Source organism: Hemiscyllium ocellatum, chromosome 14 (genome assembly GCF_020745735.1).
Source record: "Hemiscyllium ocellatum isolate sHemOce1 chromosome 14, sHemOce1.pat.X.cur, whole genome shotgun sequence".
NCBI classification, from domain to species: Eukaryota; Metazoa; Chordata; class Chondrichthyes; order Orectolobiformes; family Hemiscylliidae; genus Hemiscyllium; species Hemiscyllium ocellatum.
In genome coordinates this window covers 22,678,532-22,699,158 of record NC_083414.1, presented here as the reverse complement: position 1 = coordinate 22,699,158, position 20,627 = coordinate 22,678,532, and the positions used below count along the sequence as shown (strand labels likewise).

At 38.4% G+C, this 20,627-nt stretch overlaps 1 protein-coding gene across 1 annotated transcript in view; it reads right to left on the bottom strand.

The window, feature by feature from the left end:
* iars1 (isoleucyl-tRNA synthetase 1) overlaps positions 1-20,627 on the bottom strand; it is a 190,122-nt gene that overhangs the window by 101,497 nt on the left and 67,998 nt on the right. Inside the window, exon 13 of the mRNA XM_060835504.1 lies at positions 14,962-15,060. Coding sequence (XP_060691487.1) covers positions 14,962-15,060 — 99 coding nt within the window. The remainder of the gene's footprint in view (positions 1-14,961; positions 15,061-20,627) is intronic.

The following is a 20,627-nucleotide window of genomic DNA, read 5'->3' as shown; positions in this document are numbered from 1 at the left end:
CGGATTGGGAAGTGCCAATGCAACACTGTTATTCAAAAAGGGAAAGAGTTTGTGAGAAAATTTGTAGCTCGGTGCTCGTTGTTGTGGTTTTGTTTGCCGAGCTGGGAATTTGTGTTGCAGACATTTCGTCCTCTGTCTAGGTGACATCCTTAGTGCTTGAGAGCCTCCCGTGACGTTTCCTCCGGCATTTATAGCGGTTTGTCTCTGCCGCTTCCGTTATCAGTTCCAGCTGTCCACTGCAAACACATCGACCTGGACCCAACATACCAGCCACTGCAGCGGACAGCTGGAACTGACAACCGGAAGTGGCAGAGACAAACCACTATAAATGCCGGAGGAAACATCACAGAAGCGCTTCACAGGAGGGTCACAAGTACTGAGGATGTCACCTAGACAGGGGACGAAATGTCTGCAACACAAATTCCCAGCTCGGCGAACAGAACCACAACAAAAAGGGAAAGAGTTAAAAAAAGGTAACATTTGAAATGGGGCAAGAGAAAACAAAGTTAACTAAAGATCAGTTAGCTCAATGGCTGTTATTGGGAAAATGTTAGAGTTTATTATACAGGATGCAATAGCAGAGCATTTAGAAATACATAATATCATCAGAGTCATCATCACTTCAACAGGGAAAATCATGCTGAAACATTTATTAGAATTCTTTGAGAAAGCAATCAGCAGAATAAAGGAAAAGCAATGGATACAATAGATTTGGATTTTCAAAAAGCCGTGCATACCACGTATTAGGCTTCTTAAGTTAAAAGCCCATGGTGTTGGTAGATTAGCATGGATAGAGAATTAACCAACAAAGTGGAAATGGAGGGTTGGGATAAGGGGGTACATTTTTAGAATGGACAACTGTAATAGGTGGGATGGTACAGAGATCAGTTCTGGCATCACAATTACTTACAATATATATTAATGACTTGGATGGTGGAAGTGAATGTACTATAGACAAATTTGCAAGTTACATGAAAATAGGTTGGTAGGGAAGTGGTAAGAATGACACAAGGAGTCTACAGAGTGACAGACAGATTAAGCGAGTGGGCAAAAACTTAGCAGATGGAATATAATGTAGGAAAATGTGAAGTTATGCATTTTGGCAGGAAGAATTGAGAAGCTGAACATCATTAGAATGGAGAAAATTACAGGACAGAGGTATCTGGAAGTGCTTGTGCATAAATCACAAAATGCTGGCATTCAAGTTCAGCAGGTAAAAGGAAAGGCAAAAGCAATGCTGGCCTTTATTCCAAAGGAAATAGAGTACAAAACAGGGAAGTCTTGCTGAAATTATATATGGTACTAGTTAGACTAGAGATGGAATATTGTAAATAGCTTTGAGGCCCAGAGATAAGGAAAAGTTTACTGGCACTGCAAGCTGTACAGAGAAGGTTCATTAGGTTGATCCTGTGTAAGGAGGTTTTTTTCTTATCAGGAGTGATTGGGTCGGTACTCATTGGAGTTTAGAAGAATGAATGAGAGGTGACCTTATGGAAATGTATAAGATTCTGAGGGGGTTTGATAGGCAGCTTCGCCTTCTAGGACAGTCGAGGACCAGAGATGTCATACAGTTAGGACACAGATGAGGAGGAATTTCTTCTCTGAGGGTAGTGAATCTGTGAAATCCTTTATCACAAGGGCAGTTGATGCAAGATATTTAAGCATATTTAAAGCTCAGATAGTGAAATTTTTAAGTCAGAAAGGGAATTAAGGATAAAAGCAAATTACTGTGGATGCTGGAATCTGAAACCAAAAGAGAAAATGCTGGAAAATCTCAGCAGGTCTGGCAGCATCTGTAAGGAGAGAAAAGAGCTGACGTTTCGGGTCTAACTGACACTTTGTCAAAGAATTGAGGATAATGGGCACAAAATTGGAAAATGAAATTGAGGACTATCAGATCAGCCAAGATATTATTAAATGAAAGAGCAGACTCAATGGGATGAATCGCTTGCTTCTGCTCAAACATCATATAGTATTCATCTTTCACTCTATCCTACCAACTGCATTACCTACAACTTCATTGAAATTCTCCTCTTAAATCCCAAGTTGAGGACAAGAAACACATAATTCGTTTATGATAAAACATGAAGTCAAGTTCCTAAAGTCAAATTATATACCACTCCCTCAGGACTCAGTTCCAAAAATCAAATCGAACGGAGGGGAGGGATACAGAAGTTTTACCAAAATTTAATTCCATGAATCATAGGGCAGATTCAACCTGGCCATTTACCAATTATCGGCAAAGCAATGGAAGGAGTTGTCAAAAGTGACATCAAATAGTATCAACTGATTTACACTGAATATTGAAATACATTTCAACTAGGTTCTCTACAGCAGAAACAGACATTTCAGTAAGAATGCTGAGGGATTGTTTTACAAAGGAAATGCTGGTTTCCCTTTTTTGTCCAATATCCTTTTTGTCTACTAAAAGGAGCTTCCTCACCTTCCAACTTTCAGATCTACACCTTAAACATCTGCTGACTATTACAACTGACGCATCAGCAGACAATGGGATTTTGAACAATCTTTTGCTGGTGGCAAGTATCTAAGTTCCTGCCATTGGCCTTTTATCTCCACAGATGAGAATGCTGTCTCCATAAAGGGCAGTGGCCCTGACTAAAGAGCTATCAAGCCAACTGAGAAACAGTTGTTCAGCAGCCTCAGCAATACCACTACAAATAGTGGGCATTGCTGCGACTGAGCCCGGAGATTGTAGATACTTTGATAACCAGTACCTGTGATGAGGGCTGAGGGGATTTGTCGTTGTTTGAGTTGTCTTGTCCACAAACTCCTCTTCTGGTGACCAGGCTGCACTGAAGAGGGAGGAGGCTACTGCTGCCACAGAAGCCCCTCCATGGCCAGAAAGTGCCGATAAGAGGAGTTCACCTCTCCACAGACACCTAAAGAGCCCAGTCTATTTGTTTTTCTATAGAGTCTCCCCATACAGTATACTTCCCCTTCCTCTGCCTGGCACAGGCGCAATGCTTGACATAAACAAGAACATCAATAGCTCGTCAAGTTATGTGCTGCAAGTTAGGCTCCAGTTAAGTGGCTTATCTGCCATCTTAGCTCCTACTGGCAAAAATGGCAAAGCAACAGAAAGATGTCAGACATGCCATCTGACCCCTTTCTACCATCTAATCTGTCTCCAGAGAATAGGTAAAATTCAGCAGACTAACATTTTTTTTTCAGAAGGCAACTTCCAGCTACACATTACCATCATTATGCGTTTCTAGGTCTTGCAGTGATGATGAATTTATTGTACTTCCACATTTAATCAGGTTCCAATAACATGCCACGAAGTGAAATGTAAGCAGAGGTACGCACTAGACCCTTTTAGCAAAGAACTATTAAAATGAAGTCTTGCTCAAAACACCTTCTATAGAAAGTTGAGAACAAGTCAGATTAAATGGTTCCACCTAGTGGTATAAATGCATATAGCACTGAACTAAAAGTCTAAAATAAAATTAAACTGCTAACTTGCGTAATTTCTTTTGTACTTGCATACCAACTCTGCCCGATTATGAGTGGATTAATTGTACAGCCAATAACCCAAATACAAAGGCAGTAAAATTCTGCTGGTCTGGCAATTTGATTTTCATCCATTAAAATAATGAAAACTTGTTATGAATCATGTTGAGCTGTGGGTAACTTTCAATCACAAAGCTGTGATAATATTATGGCTTTAAGATGTGTATTTTGTGCTGATTTTTTTTTAAGAAGATTGAATCAGATGCAACGAACAGACTGCTTAAAGCCAATAAAGTAAACAGCTTGTGAGGTCTTGGATTTTAAAAATTAAGTCAGATCAATCAAAGCAGCCAAGGCGGAGGTGGGGGTGGCAACCTCCTTGGATTTTTCTCATACGTTTTAGCCTTCAGTAGCAGTTGTGGAAGCTCTGATTCCTCTCTTGGTTACAGCTAAAAGCTGGTGTTCTCTTCCTATTTCTAGGATTGCATGTGAGACAATCTATTTACTGAATTTGCCTTTGCCAACGCGTGTATTTATGGAACTGCTGATTTGTAACAATTAATATATTATTTTGTGAAGCATTTCAATAGAATCACAGTTAAGCTTTTTTATTTTTATTTTGTCTGTATTTTAAGTGCAGTGTAAAACAGTGTAAGGTGTGTTTTACTTAAATTCAATAGTTTAGCTAATGCAATTGCATCTGGAATGCAATAACTAATTACTTGTAAAATAAGCAAAAGTCAGGGCCTAGACTATCTTAATATATTTTGTGGGGGCTTGGTCTTGTCCATAAGAAAGCCAATGAAAGTGTTCTGAGGATTTTCTATTTCATTTTGAACATCAAACATCAACCGTTTCACTCAACCAGAAGTAAGTGTAAGTAAAATTCCCCTGATAATGCCTCTCAACATGGGACATGCTTTGCAAAGCAGAATTCACTTACCTTTAATTTTTTTAAATAACTTCTCAGGGCCACACAATTTTGCCCCCAAACATTCCCAACCAATATAAAAAAATTGTCATGAAAGAAAAGTAAAAGGCTCAACATCAGACAGGGCTAGAATTGGACTGATGTGGTAAACAAGTCTATAGCCAAAATTTCAGGAGCATAGGACATTTAAAAATCCACACTGGTATCTTAAACGCACCAGAAAACTATTTCATATGTGAATTACCATCTATGTAACACAGAATAGAGCCCAATACAATGTTCCTACACATCATATCGCTATCACACATTAATTCGTTATAACAACTCAAACCACTGCTGAAAAGTAGCAAATGAATAAAAAATAAAATTACAGGAGTATAACAGCCAAGCTACATTATTTTAAGGCAGCACTGCTCAAAGAGAAAGAATGAATGTTTCAGGTCTTTCCAGCATTTTCTGTTTTTATTTCAGAGTTCTAGCATATAGAGTATTTTTCTTTTGTCTTTTAAGTACTTTTCACTTGAAAAAATTATGACAATTATTTTATGGTGCCAATATATAGAGCTGCATCGTTTAAATGTATTATATGCATTAAGAACTCTATCCAGAACAAGATACAGGACAGGAAAAGACCATGCTGGCCTGACAAACTACTTCCACAACTATGGTCATGTCTGACCTTGAGCTTCAATTCCACCTTCTTGGCTGCTGCTGATATTCTCTGATTCCCTCAGAGACAAGTTTTCAAATGTATTCAATAATGGAGCATCTACAAATTTCTGGGACACAAAATTCCATGGATTTACAACTTGCAGTGAAGTAATTTTTTCCTCACCACAAACTGAAATGACCAGTCAACAGTAATGAATTAATCTTATTTGCATCATTTCCAAGGTTACCCAGTTATGACAAATTCAAATTAATGAAGGACACTAATTCATTTACACAAATATGCATTATACCAAGGTACCTGCAAGCAAATATAAATATCTGAGATGCTATGAAAATCTGTTGCTTATTTTCTTAAATAGGGATATGTTTGGAGATAAGGCATTCAAGGTGACTTCTGGCAAAGTAATTGGTGGAAATGGAATCTAACATTAATGTATTCCCATTGGCCAAGTGCACAATCAAGACAAATTCGAAACTTGAAAAATATTTTTGTCCTTTTTCTTGCCCTTTGTTGATGCACAGAGAAAAGAGCATGTATGGATCAAACAAGATCTACTCAAGTCATGATGACATCCTTCCATAACAGAGTCTAGAAACATTTGCAGCCTAATCTGAAAAATGACCATCTGAATGCAATCCTGGGTGCTGCAGATCATGTGAATGCCCCTATGCTGATAGAAAAAAGGAGGAAAATTGTCAATGGGAAGAAATCTGGACCAAGATTATCTTCAACTAAATAAAAGCAGCTGATTATAATGCTTTCAATATGTCTTGCTTAACTTGCAAAGAATTAGAGATACACAATGAATATTGTATTCTATTGTGGTGAACTTAATCTGGTCAAAATAACAAGACTGTTCTTGCAGAATTAAGAGGGTTTTATGGTACTTTACGACAATTCTGGGATTGTGACTCAATCTTTTCAGTCTTCTAATATTAGACATGAATATCAATATATCATTATGAACTCCATAAATCAAAATGAAATCTGCTTCAGATCCATATGAGTAACTTTTGCAGAACTTTTATTTTTATTTCACTTCTATTAATATTAAACAACTGAAAACATAAATTCTGCATTCTAATTTAAGCTAATATTTTGAATGTGGGATAAAAAGGAAATTGCTTTTATGCTCCCTCCACCTGCAGCTTCAATTAGTCTTCAAAACATGGAGATAAGAATAAGGAATGTGGGTCTAAAAAGGAGTCAAGTATAATAAATTAAACAAAAATGCAATTTTGCTATAAACAGGAGAATCAACAAAGTACATTCTATGGAGATTCAGCCACATCATGTCAATTCCAAAATTCAAGTGCAATATACATACTCACCTCATAACACGTTGAGTATAGAGATGCAATACCACAGAAAATTAGAAAAGATGATTAAGTAGGATCCAAGATTCCAAGGATCATGGCTGTTCCTCTATTTCACTGCCATATTCAATATCTTTGATGACTTTAGTGTCTACAAATATATTCAGCAACTTGGTTTCTACAATCTTATGTAGTAGAGAATTCCACAGGTTTGCTATCCTCTCATTACAGTAAAGTAAGGACTTGTCTTTGTTTAAAAAAAAATGAGATAGGAGAAAGATATTTTGATCATCACAGGGGATCTTCACCTCAATTCACAATTTGTAAGTGGAATGTTGGAACGAGAAAACTCTTACCCACCTTCCATGGCGAATCTGGAAAATATTGCATATTCAGGGTAAAACAGAAAAAAAGCTTATCTGTCAAAATAGAGTGCTCCAAAATTGTTTGTCTAATCAAGCAAATACCTGCTTGATCAATTCAAAACAAATACTATTTCTTTAATAAAGGAGAAGGAACAACTTTCTCCATGTGGTGAATAAGCCTGGACAAGAGTAAGATCTCACCCTGGAGAATTCCTTCAAAGTACCAAAACACACAACTCTATTTGCAGACTTAATTGCAGCAGGTTATTATGACAAAGGAAAATATAGCAAAACCATTTTTAGTGGTTATGCCAAGGTTCCCAAAAGGCTGCAAGGTGCCTGCTGATTCAGAATTTCCATGAATACATGGATAAAAAAAACATTAAATTCATCGAGATTAACAGACGTCAAGACCAGTTCTGGAGACATTGACAAAATCTGAACCCACAGAGTAGGTAGACTTGCCATGGATAAAAACCTAGTCATCGCCAGCTTTAACTGATGTGAGATAGAGATTGAGCAATCAAAGATCTCTCAGGAGTCAAGGTTAAAGAATACTTTACTAGAGCATTCCATAAAGAATTTTTAAAATAATTTTTAAGGAATTGAAATGATAAGAAATACTACAGCTTCAAATGTAATGCTTCTTACAAGTGACCGGAGAAATTTCTTTGTAACTAAGGCTCTTTTCAATTCAAAATCTGTCATCAAGGTAATACAAAATCCTAACAGATTTTAATAATATACAGAAAGTACATTATGTCTTTAGTCAGATACCCATGAGTTCCACTTAAACCATTTTAAACTATTAAAAGCGTTTTAATGATTTTTCACCGAAGTTCTCTCAAACTTGCAAAGAAGAGCACAAGTCAATATTTATGACTTATTTAATATATAAACTATACAATGAATTCATCCAAAATAGCAAAAACAAATTGCGATGTAAACTTGCGACAATCCTGATGATGGGCTTATGCCTGAAACATTAATTCTCCTGCTCCTCTGATGCTGCCTGTCCTGCTGTGCTTTTCCAACACTACACTCTTGACTCTGATCTCCAGCATCTGCAGTCCTCACTTTCCCCCAACACTTGCTACAGTAAGAATTACAGAAAAAATTGCAATATATATGTTTCTGGGGTTTTAGAGCTAAGTTTGGAGGGTAAAGAAAAAGATGGGGGACAATGGGGAAAGAGAGAGATATCATTTTGATCTTACTGTCACAGATATCCATGATTTGGAGATGCCGGTGTTGGACTGGGGTGTACAAAGTTAAAAATCACACAACACCATGTTATAGTCCAACAGGTTTAATTGGAAGCACACTAACTTTCAGAGCGACGCTCCTTCATCAGGTGATAGTGGAGGGCTCAATCCTAACACACAGAATTTATAGCAAAAATTTACAGTGTGATGTAACTGAAATTATACATTGAAAAATTGATTGTCTGTTAAGTCTTTCATCTGTTAGAATACAGTGATAGTTTCACTTCTTTCATGTGTAAATCACAAAACCTTTTTTTATTAAAAAGTTGCATTCTTGGGTTAGCTGTGAACAATGGTGATAGCTAGACAATATGTTGAAGGTGTTAGCCCCTGTGTTCTCTGTCTATGCCATGATGTTTAAATTGATTCTAGTCTAAAAAGTGAGATAACAGAGTTTTACATAAATTCATGCAGTTTTTGAGCTCAGAGTTCTACATGAATGCATGCAGTTTTTGAGCAAAGTACAAGTAACTCTGCAAGTACAAATTCACCCCACACAATATATGTGTGCATGTGGGTCTTTGTCTATCTGTGTGTCTGTCTGGGGTGGGGGTTGTGAGTGAGAGTAGTGAGTGCAGAGTGTCTTAAGTCTGTGAGGGGGTGCATGTGAGAGTGTGGAAGTGTGTGTCTATAAGGGTGTGTGGGTGTCTGTGTGCACCTGTGTCTGTGTGTATGTGAGAGTGTCTGTGTGTAGGAATATCTTTGTGCGTGTGTCGTGCAATGGTGATCACCTGTAATGTGACATGAACCCAAGGTCCCGGTTGAGGCCCTCCCTATGGGTACCGAACTTAGCTATCAGCCTCTGCTCGGCTACTTTTCGCTGCTGCATGTCCCGAAGTCCACCTTGGAGGATGGTCAACCGAAGGTCCGAGGCTGAATATCCTGGACCACTGAAGTGTTCCCCAACTGGGAGGGAACCCTCCTGTCTGTTGATTATTGTGCTGTGCCCATTCATCCATTGTCATAGACTTTGCTTGGTTTCCCCAATGTGCCATGCCTCCTGGCATCCTTGCCAATGCCAAGATAGACAACCCGTTGGCCAAGTCACATGAGTACCTGCCATGCACAAGGTGGGAGGTGTTCCCATGCGTAATAGTGGTATCTATGTCCACAATCTGACACGCCTTGCAGCGTCCACCGTGACAGGGTTGTATGGAGTTGTCCTGAGAGCTGGGCAGTTTGCTATTAACAATAATCTGTTTGAGGTTTGGCAGTTGTTTAAAGGAAAGTAGTGGAGGAGTGGGGAAGGTCTTGATGAGGTGCTCATCCTCATTGATAATGTGTTGCAAGTCATGAAGAACATGGCGTAATTTTTCAGCTCCTGGGAAGTACTGAACAATGAAGGGTACCCTGTCAGTTACAGCACGTCTGTCTCCTGAGGAGGTCATTACGGTTCCTTGCTGTGGCACGTTGGAACTGGCGGTCGATGAGTTCAGCATCGTACCCCGTTCTTGTGAGGGCATCCTTGAGTACTTCCTGGTGTCCATCACGTTCCTCCTCATCTGAGCAGATCTGGTGTATGCGTAGCGCTTGCCCATAGGGAATGGCTGTTTTAATAATGTTTTGGGTGGAAGCTGGAGAAGTGTAGCATTATGAGGTTGTCTGTGGGTTTGTGGTAGAGTGTGGTGCTGAGGTGTCCATCCTTGATGGAGACGCACGTGTCCAAGAATGAGACAGATAGTCGAGAGTAGTCCATGGTGAGTTTGATGGTGGGATGAAACTTGTTGATGGTACTGTGTAGTTTTATCAGTGACTCCTCGCCATGGGTCCAGAGGAAGAAAATGTCGTCAATGTACCTGGTCTACATTGTTGGTTGGAGATCATAGAGAAGAAGTCTTGTTCAAACCTGTGCATAAAAATGTTGGCAAATTGGGGTGCATATTTGCCATGGCTGTTCCATGTGTCTGGATGAAGAACTGGTTGTCAAAGGTTTTTAGATTAGATTAGATTAGATTAGATTACTTACAGTGTGGAAACAAGTCCACACCAACCCGCCGAAGCACCACCCACCCATACCCCCACATTTACCCCTTACCTAACACTACGGGCAATTTAGCATGGCCGATTCACCTGATCCGCACATCTTTGGACTGTGGGAGGAAACCGGAGCACCCGGAGGAATACCACGCAGACACGGGGAGAACGTGCAAACTCCACGTTCGGGAATTGAACCCGCGTCTCAGGCGCTGTGAGGCAGCAGTGCTAACCACTGTGCCACCGTGCCGCCCACTAAGACATTGTGATCAAGGATAAAGCGAATGAGTTGTAGGATGGTGTTTGGAGACTGGCAGTTGTTGGTGTTGAGTACTGAGGCTGTTGCCGCACTGCCATCATTGTGGGGAATGCTGGTGTAGAGTGCGGAAATGTCCATTGTGACGAGGTATGTTCCCAGTTCGACTGGTCCGTGGGTGCTGAGTTTCTGTAAGAAATCCGTAGTGTCGCGACAGAAGCTGGAGATCCCCTGTACAATAGGTTTCAAGATGTCTTCCACATAGCCAGAGAGATTCTCACACAGGGAGATGGGACGATGGGACGATGGGACGTCCTGGTGTGTTGGCTTTGTGTACCTTTGGAAGGCAGTAGAAGTCGCTAACATGAGAAGTACATGGGATGAGGGCGCATAGGGAACTCTGAAGGACTGGATCCAAAGTTCTGATCAGTGTGTTTAATTCTCAGGTGTGTTCTTTGGTCGGATCAGCTGGTAGTTGCTTGTAGTGTTCCTGGTTGTTCAGTTGTCGGTACGCTTCCTTGCAGTAATCTGCTCTATTCTGAATGACAATGGCTACCCCTTTATCTGCGGGTTTGATGACAATGTTGTGATTGGTTTTGAGCGCCTGGATGGCATTGCGAAGTAAATGGGTGATGTTTTGCTCTACCTTGTGGGTACAGACATCCACGAATCCCTCATACAATGCTGAAATTAAGTGTGGAGGGATGGCAGGTAAGAAACATTTGAGAAAGCCATTGGCAGGGGAAAATGAAAGATAGCCATGCTTAATATTTTCAAAAGTACTACCCCATAAGTTTTATTTGGTGGGCTGATCTGGTGCAGACCAGAAAGTTTCAGAGTGCTTTATGAGCTTCCTTTAAAAATGGCGACCTAAAATTGTGATTACCAACATTCACAATGGAAACAAACACAGATCTGATCCTGACCATTTCCCTGCTTAACTCTATATTTACTACTCACTTCATATTCTTGTCCTCGGACTTTTTAACAGATAGTTTTCAGATCCAATTTGTATTTTAACAGTGACTGCACTTTAAAAGAACTGTGAAGTGGCCATGAAAAGCACTACATAAATACAAGTGTTTCTTTTTCTTCCCCAAATTTGTATACCAACTTACTTCACAACAACTGGCATTTATACGGGACCTTAAATATAAGCTTCACAGAAACTTTGTCAAACATCAAGTCACATAATAATAAAATAAAGAACTGCAGATGCTGGAGATCTGAAACACACAAACAGAAATTGCTAAGAAATTCAGCAGCTCTGGCAGTATCTGTGGAGAGAAAAACAGAGTTCATATTTCAGGTCTACTGACTCTTCTTCAAAACTTCAGTTTAATGTAAATTCAATAAGTGGGGATTCTCAGGAGCCCCAAACTGGACACAGACATATGTTAGATTGGAGGTAATTAAAGCAATTTATTGCTTTTGATGTCAAAGTAAATTGGTATACCAATCTAAAAGAGAGCTGGAAAGTATAAGTAAACCTGACAGTATTGAGCCAGTATAAGCAAAGGGTAAATACAAAGAAAGACAGGGAAATAAAAACCTCAGGAAATGAGTTAGAGGTTACAGTTTCTAGCTTTGTGTTTCTTCACCTGGCTTCATTTTGTGGCAATCAATATTGGTTGGAAATTTTCAACTATTTTCATGGGAAATGAGAGTCAGTAGTTAGACTAATATTTATTCCTCATTAACATCTATTTTGTCTTATTTAATCATTCGGCTTCACTGCACATAGTTTCATCCACAGTATTGATTAGGGAGGGAGTTTCAGGATTTTAACCATAATCTAATTCCATATTAGGACAGCGAGTGATTTGGAGGGGAACTTGCCAATATGGATGTTCCTAGGCATCTGCTGTGCTTCTCCTTCAAGGTGGCAGAAATCCCACAAAGGTGACAATTGGAAACTGAATACAATGAGACCAAGTGCCTGAATGTGGGATTGTGATAAGTGAGGAAGTTTTATGGAATGATCTATTTCTAAACCTTGTATAATTTGAATACTTATGTAAACATTCACCGCTCATTACTACAGAGTAAAACATATTTCACTATTTCTCTCTTTTTACATCCTGTATAAATTTTGCATTTGCATTAGATAATATTTTCAGATTTTCTCTATTAGTCTTAACATAGGTTTGAGACTTAAACTTTCACTCTCAAATATAAAGGGTAATATGAACTACTTGCAAGCATTCAAACACAGTTTAAAAAGAAACATTAGCTTCCTCCAAATAAAAAGTAAATGGTCAATGATAACTAAGTATTTGATTTAATGGGAGCTTTGCAAAGTAACGCGAGGATGAGACAGGAGCTTTGGGATATCGATTTTTGGGCACCGACTACAAATGCCTCCCTCTCTCTTTAACATAAAGTAATAAGGGAAATTTCAAACTGTCCACTCCATTTTAGTAAATCATAATGTGACAAAAACAAAAGTAATGAAGAGGATGGACTCATGGATAATTGACAACTGAGGAACCATTCAGGAGATAGTGGAAGGTGATATCAGTAAATGCCCATCACCCTTAAGAGCCCATTAGAGTTTGATCATGGACCTCCTTAAACCAATTAGCAGTAAGTGTTGGCTAGCCTCGGCCAACCAGAATGCAATGACATAGTTGATCGCGCTGTATGTTGCGGCTTCGAAAGAGTTAACTCGCAATAGATTTTGGCAACCAAGGTGAGTAATAAATTTGAAGATTTCCTGCTTCCAGTTAGACGTGGAAGGCCCTCGAAGCATTGGAAAGAATGTCAATCTGTGCCCTAAACTGAACGGAGAAGCAAGAGCCATAGCAAACCTGCGTAAAATTGCAGCCCTGCTTTAATATGTATTATTTATAACCCAAGTAAAGTTACTGCATGAAAATGTCTCCTGTTGCCTTTTGGTTAAAGTCTCAAATTAACAAACTAATACTTGACTTTGAGTTTAAATTATAAGACCACCAAAACTTACACGAGTTAGAGATAGAGTAGGGTAAATTGTCTGACTAGTTTGAGCTGGTTCTCTGGACAGCAGAAACTGACTCAGCTCATGGAAAACTCAAATAACATAAATCCAAGAGGTTTAGCAGGTGCACTAAGTAAATTGTATGGAAGTGGGAGCTGGAAACAAAATTTAATTAAAATCATAACAGAATTAGAATTTATTAAAACTCTTGTGTGATTTAAAATCAAGTAATACTGAAATTGAATGCATTTTTCACAGAGGTTAGTGACTAATGCCAACATGTTTGGCTGTAGCTTTTACAAAATGACTTAAAATGCCACTCAGAACACTTATGGTTGAAAGTTAAAGGGACTCTTTGGCACTAGACAGACAAGTGAATTTTTTATGCACTCTCTCTAACACATTCATATACTTTCAGTGAGGTGTCCAGAACCTCATGCTCCAGTTCAGGCTGAACCAGTGTTTTCTACAAGTTCAACATAATTTCCTTGTTTTTTTTCTCTTTGCCACTATTGGATAATTGTAAGGGTAACATATGCTTTACTGAAGGTGCTCTCAACCTTTTCGGTCACTTTCAGTGATTTATGCATATATACATCGTTCTCTTCGTGCACTTTATTTACAAATATAGTTTTAATTTTATTTGCCTCAGTGTTCTTCATAAAATTAATAATTTAATACTTCTATGCATTAAGTTTCACCTGTGACTTGTCTGTCCATTCCACCAACTGGTCAGAAGTTCTATGTTATTCCCCTTATGGTTCACAATATTTCGCTAGGTTTTGCCAGGTCACAGTCATTATTATATATCAGGAACAGCAAGGCTCTTACCACCAATCACTAGGGAATTCCATGATAAACCTTTCACCTGTTTGAACATTAGTTCATTATAACATGTTGTTTTCCATCACTCAACCTTTTATAAACATGCTTCTATTTGGTTCTAGTGTTCCTGTTATTCCATGAGCTCTAACTTTGCAGACAAGTCTACTGTGCAGCAATTTTTCATATTCTTTTTGGATGTCCATGCACACCACATCTAAAGTATTACCTTCATCAGCCCTCTCTGATACTTCATCAGAAAATCAAGTTAGGCAAAGAACCTTAGTTAAATATAATTGGCTCTTAAATCCAGACTAGCTTTCCTTAATGCATTCACAATCGTTCAAGTGACTATTAACTTTGATCTGAATTATTACTTCTTAAATCTTCCCAACCACCAAAGTTACACTGACTGACCTGGAGTTTCAGAGCTTATGTTTACATCCATTTTATGTAAAGGTATACTATTTATAATTCTCAATCCTCTGGGACCACTCCCAAATCTAAGGAAAACTGTAAAATTGTGACTAGTACCTCTACAATTTCCACTTTCGCTTTCTATCGTGCACTTGATTTATGAACTTGAAGTTATTTATGTTAGAATACATTGCGTTAGTTTACAGAAAAGGCTTCAGTTATAGATTCTTCAAATTTAGAAATGCTGCAGATGGAACAATATTGCTGTAAATTTATTTTTGTAAAAGTTAAGCATGACGTTTGTTAACAAGGAGAATTATTTCTAATAAAATACTACAATGCACAGTACTAATAGTAGAACAAAGGGCACTTATGAATCTCCTTTTACCGTTCTCTTTTAGTGGACAAATAAACCTTAATAAAAATGAGACAGATTGAAGCAGGTTAGAGGAATTGGGCCGTGAGTCTTAATTTAACAATGTTCATTTTTATTCAGTTGTTCAATACATTACCAGTAGCATTTGTCGTTGTTCTCCAGTAGTTTATCCACCATATGTTCCACTCGCACAAACCAACTCGGGACAGCTTTATAAATTAGTGGGGTGTCTGACCTATGGAGAGATATTAATCTGTGAAATTGGAGAAAACACTTATACCAATAGAAAAAAAACAAAAAAATGCTGTCTACAATGCTTTTACATGGCATTGAAGCATTGGCTACTTGTGAGTTTACAATTCCATATGTATTCTGCAAGACTCACAAATATGACCTTCTAGACTTCAATCATGAAGAACATTCCAGAAAGCCCAATTCCATCCTCGCCAAATCATACTTTTACAGCCCTAACCACCAGCTGGCTAACTGAATATTTTGTTACCTCCAATCCAAGAATAAAATGTTAGCATTAGCACTGTTACTTCACAACGCTAGGAACCCGGGTTCGATTCCAGCCTCAGGTGACTGCCTGTGTGGAGTTTGCACATTCTCCGTGTCGATGTGGGTTTCCTCCGTGCTCCAGTTTCCTCCCACAATCCAAACATGTGCAAATTAGGTGAATTGGCCAAGCTAAATTGCCAATAGTGTTCAGGGATGTGTAGGTTAGGGGCATTAGTCAGGCAAAATGTAGAATAATAGGGTAGGATATGGGTCTGGGTGGGATACTCTTTGGAAGGTCGGTGTGGATTTGTTGGGCTGAATGGCCTGTTTCCACACTGCAGGGATTCTATGATTCTAACTTTATCAGCACTTGAGTTATATCAGCACAAGCCAGAGAAAGGGCATTGAATTTTGCTATTTACTACCTTAAGTATTTTAACCTCTCCACCAAATTTCTTTCTCAATAGTACACACTAAGCCTTCAAAGTACCAGCTCAGTTTTTTTTGCTTGATTTCAAGAAAGTAGTGAATACTTCAGGTATTGCCTTCCTTGCATTTACTATTAATCTGCTACTATTCTCTAAAAGAGGCTAAATCAAAATTTAGTGAGGAAGTTTTCTGATCATGCATGCCTTCAGTGAGTAAAAACAAAGACAGGCTTCCATTTTAGTTGCAGTACTAATTAAAGAAATTCCAGTTGGTGATCATTGATAAATTAAGGAAATAAATAGCTTGCTCCTTGCACTCTTGAGCTTTCAGTATTTTGTGTCACTATTTAAGATCCAACTCCCTGTTTACATGTAAACTAATAAATGAACAGTTCAGAAAGTGATTGGATTGTCAAACATCATTGAAACTAAATCCAAAGCAAAACAGTTGAAGGATTCATGTCCAAAACATTAAGATGGACTCCTATGTTGAATGGGCAGAAGGGAGTCAATGAAGCAGTTCAAAACAGATGTACAACAATTGGATATGAACAGATATTCAAATCACAAATGAAGTTTGAGAGAGCATAAGATAGGAGCAGAATTAAGCCATTCAGCCCATTGAGTCTGTTCCACATTCAATCATGGCGAATATGTTTCTCAACACCATTCTCTTGCCTTCTCCCCGTAACACTAGTCCCCTTACAAATCAAGAAGCTATCGATCTCTGTAGTAATGAGTCCCACAGAGTCACCATGCCCTAATTGAAGAAATTCCTCCTCATCTCAGTTCTAAAGGGTCATCCCTTCACTCTGAGGCTGTGCCCACAGGCCATAGTCTCTTTTACTCTTGGAAACATCTTTGCACATCCATTCTATCCAGGCCTTTCAGTATCCTGTCAGTTTCAATAAGTTCCCCCTTATCCTTCTAAACTCCATCAAGTATAGACCAAGAGTTTTCAACCACTCCTCATCTGTCAAGTCCTTCATTCCCTTATCATTCTTGTGAATACCCTCTGGGCCCCCTTAAATGCCAGCACATCGTTCCTTTGATATGGGGCCCAATATTGCTCACCAAATTTCAAATGCCATCTGACCAGAGCCTATACAGCCTCAGCAATACATACCTGCTTGTGATTCTAGCCCTCTTGAAATTAATGTGAACATTGCATTTCCCTTCCCAACTGCTAACTGCAACTGTGTGCTAACGTTCATATAATCCTAAACTAGGACTCCCAAGTCCCTCCGTGCTTCATATTTCCAAACCCTTTTCTCATTTAGAAAATAGTCTATGCCTCTATTCTTCCTAACAAAATGCACAATCTCACTCTTTCCCAATTGTATTCCACTTGCATATTATTGATAACAGATTGATTTGTTTTTATTTAAAATAGTTTGGAATGGAGGTAGATCAATAAAGCATCACACTCATTGCATTAGGTTTGGCACCAGGAGTTAAGTCAGTTGAGAGATGGATGGAAATATAACAGCCTGTATTTTCACATTGAGACTGTGTGCTCCAAGCCAAATAAGTACATATAGAGTCATAGAGATGTTCAGCATGGAAATAGACCCTTCAGTCCAACTCGTCCATGCCAACCAGATATCCCAACCCAATCTAGTCCCATCTGCCAGCACCTGGCCATCCCTCCAAACCCTTCCTATTCATATACCTATCCAAATGCCTCTTTAATGTTGCAATTGTACCAGCCTCCACCACATCCTCTGGCAGCTCATTCCATACATGTACCACCCTCTGCATGAAAAATTTGCCCCTTAGGTCTCTTTTATATCTTTCCCCTCTCACCCTAAACCTATGCCCTCTCGTTCTGGACTCCCCGACCCCAGGGAAAAGACTTTGCCTATTTATCCTATCCATGCCCCTCATAACTTTGTAAACCTCTATAAGGTCACCCCTCAGCCTCCGACGCTCCAGCCTGTTCAGCCTCTCCCTATAGCTCAAATCCTCCAACCCTGGCAACATCTTTGTAAATCTTTTCTGAACCTTTTCAAGTTTCACAACATCTTTCCAATAGGAAGGAGACCAGAATTGCACGCAATATTCCAACAGTGGCCTAATCAATGTCCTGTATAGCCGTAACATGACCTCACAACTCTTGTACTCAATACTCTGACCCAACACCTTCTTCACTATCCTATTCACCTGCGACTCCACTTTCAAGGAGCTATGAACCTGCACTCCAAGGTCTCTTTGTTCAGCAACACTCCCATTTTAACATTGAAAATCTAAGAAACAAGGCATCAACTAAGAAATCAGATCATAGACACACATAATCCCACTCACCTAGACAAAACACAGAAACTAGTGGGCAATAGTTTCCTTCCAGTTTGTCCACCAAAAGGGTACATTAATAATTCATAGATTTATTTTACATGGTAAAAGTTCAAAACTAATTACATACATAACACCAACGTTCATACCATACAATATCATTCTGAAACTTCTCATCCACTTCATTAATCCTTCACTGGAATGCTCCAAACAAAATCATAACTCCATCTTTTCCCCCACCAAAGTTAATAAGAATGAAAAAATTACAAGGGTCCTTGGTAGATATAGATTTTTCATTAATTAGTCTCTTAGAAACATATATGTGAAACATATAAATAGCACACTTAATATTTAAGTAGTACAATATAGTTGACTTAAGCAAAATAAAATCTGTGCTGTTTTGCAGCACAACAAACACAAACGTTGCGTTAGATTTAATGACCATTGCCTGCATGGTATCATACAGTTATCTATTCACCTATAATTGATGAACGGCAGCTTGCGGAGGAATTTATTTAAGTTCATTTTTGAACCTGACATGTTGCCATGTTCACAATAAGCTGGGTTCTAGGTTAATTTGGGACTGGCCCTTATGAGGGATGTGTGGGTACTTGTCAGGTTCCCAGGTTCACCTGTAATAATTTGGATTTTTTAAAAAAAAACTCATCTTAAGGTTAGTGACCTCATGCAAATACCTTCAAGGAATGGATAGATTGCTAAACTAATCATGAAATCTGAGCAAACCTAGCAAAGCACACTCAATTTTGGGGAAATTTTAAACAGCATTCTTAAGTAATCCATCAGGTTCCCTTATCAGCATATGCAAAAAGTGCGCAACTCTCACATATGCAATATTCAAGCAACCCGCCAAATATGGTTCGAAACATATTTATTGTGTTTTGTGACGTATAACATTTTTGCCATCATTGCACATCCAAGAAATGGGTGAAACAAGATCCAAATTCATCCATTAATTTGACAATTCTTGGGTAGCTCCTAATTACTAAATAAACCTATAATGGAATATCATTCCAAACTGAATGCAACAGCTGAGTATGTCCAGAACTCAAAGCAGTTTTCTACAAGAGAAAGGATTTGAAATTCAGAATTGTGCACCTCAAGACACAACAATATTGATCTGCTTAATTGATGTAGATGGGTTACGGTATTGACTCTAAAACTTATCAGATCCTTGATTTATTATCATGCCGCATATTCAAATTACTTTTTCAATAAGACCATAAAATGAAGGAGCAGAAGTCGGCCTTTTGGCCCATTGATTCAGCTGTGCCAATCCATAAAATCATGTCTAGTCTGATAATCCTCAACTCCATTTGCCTTTCTTATCTTCATAATCCTCGATTCCCTCACTGATTAGAAATCGGCCCCTCAGCCTTGAATATATTTCACAATCCAGCTTCAGCAGTCCTCTGCAATAAAGAACTCTACCACTTCACAAAACTCAAAAAAATCCTTCTAATGACTGCCTTCAATGGGCAACTTCTAACCTGACTTCTATGCCCTCTGGCTGTAGATTCTCCCACAAAGAGAAACAACTTCTCCACATATAACCTGTCAAGCCCTTATTTTATTTCCATAGTCTATTTTCTCCTCCTATTATTTTTCGGTTATCAATTATTGGCTTTAAATTTTTCCCATCCTCTTTGCCACACTGTCTTTTAATTTGATATTATCCTTGATCAACTTCCTTGGTCAACCATGCCAGTTTATCCCCTTCCTAGAATTTTTCTTCCTCTTTGAGATATATCTTTGCTGCATATAAATTGTGAAGATGTTTTACATTGGGAAGAGGAGAGCACCAAAAGCAGTAATTTCAAGGGGAAAGACATGGACTGCATCACTTCAGAAAATTTGGTGTTATTTTTAGTTTATTCACTCTTCTGTAGCACTGTATGAGAGAAGTGAAAAGCCAATGTCATCATTAGTGAAAACAGCATTGGAGGCTGGAGATAATTCTATTAAAAAGTCAGTCATTTGTCTAAAATATATAAGAATTGGAAAAGCAAAAATGACAAATTTTAGATGAAGTAAATGCAGTGTTAGCCTTGACCAAAACACATCTATTCAAGTGATTCTGAGATGAAATGATGCTCGAGTCAATACTACTTAACAATTAATTTAATCAAATGTCACTGAAATTCAGTTATTACAATTTATCATGAAAATCTACTGGCAAACTTATGAGTAAAAGTAGTTTATGGTTCAATTTTTTCAAATTTCCCTTCCATTTCTTTCAGTATATGAGAATCATTTGCTCATGAGTTCTATATTTCAGAATACAAGGAGAAGACTCGAAAAGGTATGCTAAAATGTATGTAAAATGAAATTTCTCCATCCCAAGTCTCCCATTCAATTTGTTTTCCATTTTAGGTTTTTGTGCATTCAGCTTTTTTTAAAGTAACTGACGGACAAACCATCAATGTAAGGCACTTGCTCGATTCATCTCTGAAACAATATAAAAAGTTATTTTCAAGAGCTCCCAGAGCAATCCCATTCAAGCTTACATAATGTCACTTCTCATAAAGCATTAAAAGTTAAAAATGTTGGTGAAAAAACAAAG